The sequence below is a fragment of the Capricornis sumatraensis genome, chromosome 2, assembly GCF_032405125.1.
Source record: "Capricornis sumatraensis isolate serow.1 chromosome 2, serow.2, whole genome shotgun sequence".
NCBI classification, from domain to species: domain Eukaryota; kingdom Metazoa; phylum Chordata; class Mammalia; order Artiodactyla; family Bovidae; genus Capricornis; species Capricornis sumatraensis.
The window spans coordinates 56,281,407-56,289,716 of NC_091070.1; the positions used below are offsets into that span (position 1 = coordinate 56,281,407).

Below are 8,310 nucleotides of genomic sequence, written 5' to 3' on the forward strand. Positions count from 1 at the left end.
CAGAGCAGAACACACCTGCTAAACTGTTTAAAATAACTAGGAGCAAATTATGTCCGAACATCTACTGTCCAATACAGTGGTCACTGGCCACGTATAGTTAAGTGTTGATTTTAATTAAAAATATATTGCAAACTCAGTTCTTCAGTCACACTGGTCATGGTTGAAGCTCTCAGCAGCCACTCGGCACAGGACCACCCAGGGCTGGACGGTCCACCTGTGTGCGGAGCTCTCTAACACTGCTGGGCTAGTTTCACTGCAGAGAAAGAAGCTTTGCCACCATGTAATCTTACAACTTAAAGAGAGCCCAGAAGATAAAACCAAGAGGAAAACATGTATTTAAAACAGTTTACAATGGTAAATTACATACTTCGAGCCACAACTTTTTGAACTGCAGAAATGACAGTCTCACATAATTTGATCTACTGTATCAGTACATTAGTATCACATGTCACTGAACTAGAAACGTGCATCTTCTCTGACCTCGCTCCTATGAATCCAGTCTCTCTTGCTTAGAAGATACACAGCTGTAACTTCTAACATTTGCACTTAGATCACTGCGTGGGCCGCAGTTATAATTCCAACAAGAAAGCCTCGAGCAGTGTTGATGGAGGAAAATGGCCTTTCTACCAAAATGGAACTTACAACAGGCTAGACTACTTTGTTGGGGAAAGTGGTCCTCACACAGGCAACACTGTTGACCTAGGAGATGAACACACCTCCTCTCTTGAATTTTGCAGTGTTTCTCTTCATTTTACTAAAGCAGACATGCCTGAAGGATACCATGAAGGTTCTTTGGAAAAGCGACTGGATCCATGTGAACTGTGCACTTGAACACCAGTGATGTAAATGTGCCTGTTTCTATTTTGAAAATTTAACTGTGCAGCCTTATCACGCCTACTTCGAAAGCTGACCTTCGTGCTCTTCAGGGCTGTTCCCTGGCGCCGTGTTGCCTCTAGCACGTGTGGCTTCCCACTCAGAGAGCAGTGTTGAGGCAGGGCCTCATGCTGAGGCACAGGGCTCCTCGGAACAAAGCTTCCTCAGAAGTCCTCCCACACAGGTGGGTGAAAGAAACAGTTTGTGGCAACACAAATCTCTCTCCATGGTGGAGAAAACCTTTGCTTATCCACTGTATTCTACTCAGTGTCTAGTGATGACAAATGTAATGGAATTAAACCAGTAAAGTGTATGGGCCCTGGTTAAGTGTTAAATGTGCATCTCACCTGTGGAACCTACTCAGCAGCTTGGTTTCTAGGGTTGGGGACATGTTTATTTCTTAAAGCCACACCTCTCCTTCATTGGTTTAGTGTGTGTACATACGTCTGTTTAGATCTACTTATCCCACTTCCACCTCTACCGTCCCCTAAACTGTCATGTTCCCTTTGTAGCTGAAGTGGCCTCTTCTCGTGGGCCCTGGAGAAGCTCCTGAGCAAAGTCTGTTTCTGCAGCCAGGAACAGATAAGAGGGGACCAGAGCGTGGCTGCAGGAGGGTGCCCACAGCGCAGGAAGGAGTGGGAGTGGGTGGCGTCATGCTGTAGCCCAAGGTCTGTGCATCACCTCGCTGGGTGAGGACCTTCCCCCTTAGGTCTGACTGCGATGGACTTCAGACTTCCCTCTGCAAGTGTTGGTTGTGTGAGAGGTAATCATTTCCACTGAAACCTAGTTTGTATGATGCTGAGAGGATTACTTGTGCAAGTGACTGATTTAAGTTGTAATCACAGCCCTTTTCTGCTTCACCTACCTGAACTGTTTCATGGAAAGTATCATTAAAGATCTGGTCTCTTCCCTTTTGACTATTATTTCCGAACCTCTTTCAGTGGAGCTAAGTTAAGTGATGATGTACTTGCTCAAGCTATGGGCCTTTGGAATGAGTCAACAGGTAGCAGGTTTTTATGAACCCCTCCTCACCGAGGGCTGCTGGTACACTTGGGCCCAGACAGAATGACCTGGAGGGGCAGGGCTGGCGGCAGCAGGTCATGCAGTGGCACGGTCAGGTCCCAAGGGAGCTCACCCGCACTGCGTGACTTGGTCGTGTCCTTCCTTGTGACGCTGATTTTATAAGAATGAGGTCTGCTTGCCTCCATCAGCGCCAGACTACCCTGAGGAACCAGGTTTGGGGCTCTGAGCAAAGGATCAAACAGGCAAACAAGTGCCACTGTTAAAGAGTCAATACCTGCTTTACAGTAAGCTCCTGTGAGAACCACCCTGTGTCCACACCCATCGTTTTTCTGTTACTCATTTGCCTGTTTCTATCAGTCTTCTAAAACTGAAGACAGAGACGCCTGAAGCCCAGATGGTTTTGTCTCCAGTTCCCAAATCGCACGTTTCCTTTTGGCAGCCGTGCCGGTCAGAGGCTGTGGAGGAGCCGAGCCCCACGGGACAGAAAGGGAGGAGCTTGGAGGAACAGCTGTCAGAACACCCGGCTGTGAGCCACAGCCCTCCCTGCAGGCAGGCATGCCTGTGGACCCACCCTATATTCTGGGGTGCCTCCTACCACCCCACGTGAGGAGCAGCGAAGTGGCCCGGCTCTGCCCATATTTGCTGCTCAAGCAGAGCTGTTGAAGTGCAGCTTGGGAGACACAAGGAACCAAAATGACTGTCCCCTGTGGCTGGCATGCTTACACTACTCTGCCTTCAAGAAGGTGAAAGAACCAACTACTTCCAGGGATCAGCCCTCTAAAAAGTACTGGTTTGGAAAGGATTCAGGAGGGAAATCCTAAAGGCTTTCCAGTAAACACACCTGTGGTGTAGCAGTACCTTTTAAATAAGTTTAACTAGAGCCCAAAGAGGGACTCTGGCTAGTCAGCTGTCATTTGAACAATTAAAATGATTTGTGTGAAATATGAGCGGTTCCTAGTAACCCTTTCCTTGAGAAATACATCTTGCTTTTGGCTGTTTCTTGATGTATGTTGTTTTTAAGAAAAGCCACGCTTTCCACGTGACCTTGGCAGTGGTGGGGTAACCTGGGCACAGGGGACCGCTGCACCTGGCTCCTCAAAGCACGGGAGCGAGCCACAGTGGCTACTCTCACCCCTCGGCTGCATTCTGCTTTTACAGGCAAAGCTGCACCAGGTCCGACCAAGCCTCAGTTCCAGAAGAGGGTCCTGGCACGTGTGCTTCATCCACACAAGTGGAAACAGTATTCCCATTCCTTCCAATTCTAATTATGTGGGAAAAGGAACCAACAGTAACCACAGAGGTGGCCTCATCTAACAGAGAAACAATCGTTCTCATCTCATGACTGCAGCCCCCAAACCAAGCAAGACATAGGAGACACAGATAGGAGTTCACAGGAGGGGAAATACAGTAGGGTCTGGTGAAGGACTGGGAGTGAAGCGGTACTAGAAAATGGATCCACAGATTAAGAAATCTCAGTTTTGTGTTAGGAAGGGAGAACTCATGAATAAAACCTCCAGGCAATTTACCTAGCGGCTTAACTGCTGGGAACTAAACTACACACATTCACAAGGAGGATGTGTGGCTGGCTTACAGGCCAAGAGTAGAATACTTCAACTGATAATTGCTTCAAGCAGTTTTGTATTAAGAGTTACTTCATCCATCCTGGCACTTGGGGAAATATAGATTAGATACAGCAGGACACGTAACTGGAAAAATGTAAAGCCAAGTAAACAAGTTTAAAATGTGACACACACACAGAAGAACCTTGGAGAGCGAGAAGCTACTTAACACAAATCTCTTATGAAAAAGCTCAGGGTAAAAACAGAGCCAAATGGGAAATCCCTCTGCTTGGAGGGGGGCAGCAGGATTTGAAGGTAGCTCAGCCTAGGCTGGAAACCACTATGGAACAAAATAACACAGAAAAGGAGCATCGACCACGGCTTCTGCTTACACCTCCGAGCATAAAACCATCACCTTTAGTTCTTCATAGACAGCAGGCTTCTTCACATTGAAAGTAGAGCCGAAGACTCATAATGATGTCCCAGGAAATAAAACCAGATACTATTTACAATGAGTCCCTCCCAGTGAGTAGAGACTGCAAGCCCGGACAAAGGTGGTCCAGCCAGCACCTCGAATGAAAATGCCTAAAGAGCTCTCTGCCTAACACCATTGTCAGCTAAAAGGAAAGAAATCCCCTTTAAGGAGGCTATTGAACTTCAATATGTTGCTTTTCTGCTGAAAACATAAGCCGAGCCACAGACTGCTGCACGTATGTCTGGGTCTGGGCTTCCCTCCTCCTTAGAGCGCCAGCACCAGTTGTTGGCCAAAAATAAACACCATTCTTCAACCATATATGTCCACCAGCCCAGAGCTGGGGAGGAGCAGCTGGAGGTAGGTCAGGTCCCTGGGCTCCAGCCACACTCGGTGTGGCCACTGCGTACCATGCACATCACCCAGCTCAATCGGGAGTGCCTGCTGCACCTCTTCTCCTTCCTGGACAAGGACAGTAGGAAGAACCTTGCCAGGACCTGCCCCCAGCTCCAGGACGTGTTTGAGGACCCTGCACTCTGGCCCCTGCTGCACTTTCGTTCCCTCACAGAACTCAAGAAGGACAACTTCCTCCTGAGCCCGGCACTCAGGAGCCTCTCCATCTGCTGGCACTCCAGCCGCGTGCAGGTGTGCAGCATCGAGGACTGGCTCAAGAGCGCCCTCCAGAGGAACATCTGCAGCCGGCACGAGAGCCTAGTCAATGATTTCCTCCTCCAGGTGTGCGACAGGTAGGCCGCCTCCTGAGCAGCGCTGGCATCCAGAGCTCTGGGAGGCTCCTGGGGGTCTGGGAAGAGTAAATTAGGAGACCAAGACGTCTCTGCTTCGGGGAGCCTCAGACTAGGCCCAAGGCAGACTCTCCAGGCCCACCCACTACGCAGTCTCCACAGGATGGACAGAATTATTGGGGGGCGGGGGGAAGGGTGCCAATCTTCCTCTTAGCCTCACAGGTTCTGGAGCTGCTTCCGCAGAGAGGAAGAACTAGGCTTCAGCCTCTCCTGTGCTTCTGGCAGCTGTCCTCCCTGGCAGCCATTAAGGGCTGGGTGGGTCCAGCTGGGCCTTCATTTTCAGTGTCAGGCCCCAGGAAAAGGTTTCAAGATTCAGCAATCAGCTCACCCCCTTGACTTTGCTCCTGGCAAGCAAACCCCAAGACCTGTGAAGTGCAGCTGAAGGAGGGTTAGGCTGCTCGGCTCTGGGTTAGATGAACCAATCCAGGCTCCAGCAAGGGTGCAGACAATGGTTTCCTTATGAGAAACTTACTTATCTTCAAAAGTTACTGCGAGGATCCGTAAACTGAAGGGAAGAGTGCTTTAGCTCAGGTTCTCAAATGAGCAAACCAAAAAGTCTGACAGGTTGTGTGATTTGTGCCACAGTCTAGGATTACCAGATTTTAGCAAATAAAGATTCAAGAGGCCCAGATAAATTTGAACTTCAGATAGACGGAATAATTTTTGGCATAAGTATGTCCTAAATACATCCTATATTTGACCTGTCGACCCGACAGTGGCAAGACTCCCTTCAGTGCCACAGCCTCCTGCCCAGAGCAGTCCATGAAAGAATAGTCTTCCTCAGCCAGGCTCTCTCTGAGCCTTTACCAGTCCTGACCTGCCTTTGAGGAAATGATCCCCTCATTCACTAACAAACTAGGTTCAGTCTGCTTGTTGCCACCCAGGTTTAACAGCTGCTGTATTCCGGCAGCCTAACAAGGAACAGAGGCAAATAGTGTAGTGGCCCCTCCTTTCTTTCTTTCTTTCTTTTTTTTTAAGGCCATAGAAGAAAATTAGATGGATTTGGGGTTGGTCCCTAATGAGACCATGCCATTTTGATGGGTTTAACAAGACCCAGTAGACAGACAGGGAAGTGATATGTACAGGGCAAAAAGTCTGCCCTAAATTTCTTCCATTCTTGCAAGAGAAGCAGGTATAACCCCCCAAACTAGCAAGGTGTGGACTATACCTGTCTGGGTACAGCAAGGGTCACGAGTGTCATAAAAAAGCAAAGGGCTTGGGGCTGAGTCCCCCAGTACTGCTACTGTCTGACCATGTGACCCCCAGCCCAAATATTTAAATTCAACTTCATTTCTTCCCCTGTGAAATGGGATAAACTGCCTTATCTCACAGGCTAATTTTGGATTAAATGACACAGTAGCACTGGCACATAGTAGGTACTGATACCTGTGCAGCAAACCTAGATCTGGCAATCACCTGGGGACAGCTGAGGATGGCTGGGCAAGGAGTCCGTGGTTTCTTTTGCTGGCTTCTTCTTGCCTCGGGATTATTCTAAAGGTTCTCAAGAGGAAGGAATCATGTTAACAGCCTTGGGGCTTGAACGCCTACCTAAACCTCACCACCACGCTGAAGGTAACAGTTTCTCTCCCACTTGACAGATGAGGAGGTGGTGCAGCAAGGTTCAGGTATTTGTCCTGAGTCAGACAGCAACTAAGTCACAGGCAAATCACTTGAGCTCCCTGAGCCAGTTTCCTCCTTCGAGAAACTGGGGGTGGAAGGCAGATATGAAGACTAAGGAAGATGTGCAAACTGGGAAAGATGGGGTGTTCTTGGTGTGTGGATGCAGCCATGTCCAGCCTACTTTAGTTCCTTCCTTCCTTCCTAAAGCAAAGGGAGCTGAGCTGGCTCGGTCAGGTGCAGCCCAGGGGCATTGAGGGAGGCTGATGGGGAAACGGAAACCCTCTGTGGCCTGGCTCCAGCTTCCTCTGGCAATAGGAAGCCAAGACCTGCACCCATGAGACAGGTTCTTGACTGGAAGCAGTCTGGTCCTGCCTGCTCCCAGGAAACATGGCTTAGAAGCACCCACAGAAGGCCCTGCACAGGCTCCAGACACTTCTAATCTCATTTAGTCCTCAGGACAATCCCACTGGTGGGCATTATTCTCTCCCAGCCAACCTCAAACATACATACCAGGTAAAGAGTGACAATCAAGGTCGCAGCACAAAGAAGCCACGTCCAACTTTGCTCAAGATCTTTTCCCCAAGCAGTTGCTGGTAAGGTTGGTGCAGAGACACCCCCTCTCCCCATGCTTTCTGGACAAGCTACCCGTGTCCCTGACTGTAGCCACAACAGGCCTGGCTCCTGTGGATCTTGACTTCTGGCAGACTGGCATCCCAGTGGAGTTGCAGTAATTGCCTCAGTCAACTGAGCTGAAACCAGGGCTCTAGAGCTCGGAACCAATACTCAGAGCGGGCCCCGATGGCCAAGAGTTGGAATGGGCCTGACTCTAAGACACTTCACGGGAAACTCTCTCTGTACTGTCCTGCCATGATCACCAGGGCCTCACTCATAGCCAAGTATGGCGAGGTGGAGTAGCAGAAGAGCAAGGGAGGTGGGTCCCAGTTCAGATCCCGGTCGTGTCACCGCGGGCAAGTTCCCAAAGGGAAACTCGCTAGGTCCGATGAAAGTGAAGGTCGCTCAACCGGATCCAACTCTTTGAAACCCCATGGACTATACAGTCCATGGAATTCTCCAGGCCAGAATACTGGAGGTAGTCCTTCCCTTCTCCAGGGGATCTTCCCAACCCAGGGATCGAACCCAGACCTCCCGCATTGCAGGCGGATTTTTTCCCAGCTAAGCCACAAGAGCTAGGCCCGGTACTCCTCTATAAGACGCAGTCTCCCAGAGCTGGCACTGGGACCAACCAGCCAGGGAGCTAGGGGGTGTGACCGGGGGCGGCAGGCTAACCGCATCCTCCTCGGCCCGGGCCCGCGTTCTCTCCGCAGGTGCCCCAACCTGGCATCCGTCACGCTGTCTGGCTGCGGCCACGTCACCGACGACTGCCTGGCGCGTCTGCTGCGCTGCTGCCCGCGCCTGCGCGCGCTGCACCTGGAGAACTGCGCGCGCGTCACCAACCGCACGCTGACGGCCGTGGCAGCGCACGGGCGCGCGCTGCAAACGCTGCACGTGGACTTCTGCCGCAACGTGAGCGCGGCCGGCCTGAGGCGTCTGCGCGCCGCGTGTCCGCGCTTGACGCTGCGCGCCGAGCACAGCGCGGCCATGATCCCGGACCAGCTCCCGCGCGGCCCGCACGCGCCCGGCGCCGCCCTCCGCAAGTTGCTTTTGCGCTAGGCCCGCCGGGCTGCGGGCAGGACACCGGCCCCGGGTCTCCGCAGGAGCTGCTTATGTTGAACGCCAGCTCCTAGACAGCCGCCACATCCTCAGCCAAGACAGGGATACGAGCGCCTACCCCATATTACGATTTTATACAATGGCTGAGTGCGAGATTTGATGGCCGGATGCTTGGGAAACACTCGATTGTTTTCTCGCTAAACACCAGCACACTTTTATGTTTACCTTGCGCCCCGGGTTCTCCACTTGGGCTCTATCCCATCCTTCGCGGCTGAGGCTGCAGCTGCGG

At 51.2% G+C, this 8,310-nt stretch overlaps 1 protein-coding gene across 1 annotated transcript; it reads left to right on the forward strand.

Annotated features, from left to right (window-relative positions):
* Positions 1-4,326: 4,326 nt before the first annotated feature.
* Positions 4,327-8,021, forward strand: FBXL22 (F-box and leucine rich repeat protein 22). The gene is made up of 2 exons (XM_068966754.1): positions 4,327-4,673; positions 7,676-8,021. Exons 1-2 carry the CDS (start codon positions 4,339-4,341, stop codon positions 8,019-8,021), a joined length of 681 nt encoding a protein of 226 aa, XP_068822855.1. The 5' UTR covers positions 4,327-4,338.
* Positions 8,022-8,310: the final 289 nt, after the last annotated feature.

Bases quoted from the DNA above. Each gene is read 5' to 3' on its own strand.
- FBXL22 (XM_068966754.1), top strand. From the start codon at position 4,339: ATGCACATCACCCAGCTCAATCGGGAGTGCCTGCTGCACCTCTTCTCC. The intron at 4,674-7,675 runs GTAGGCCGCCTC...TTCTCTCCGCAG, and splicing joins CTCCTCCAGGTGTGCGACAG to GTGCCCCAACCTGGCATCCG.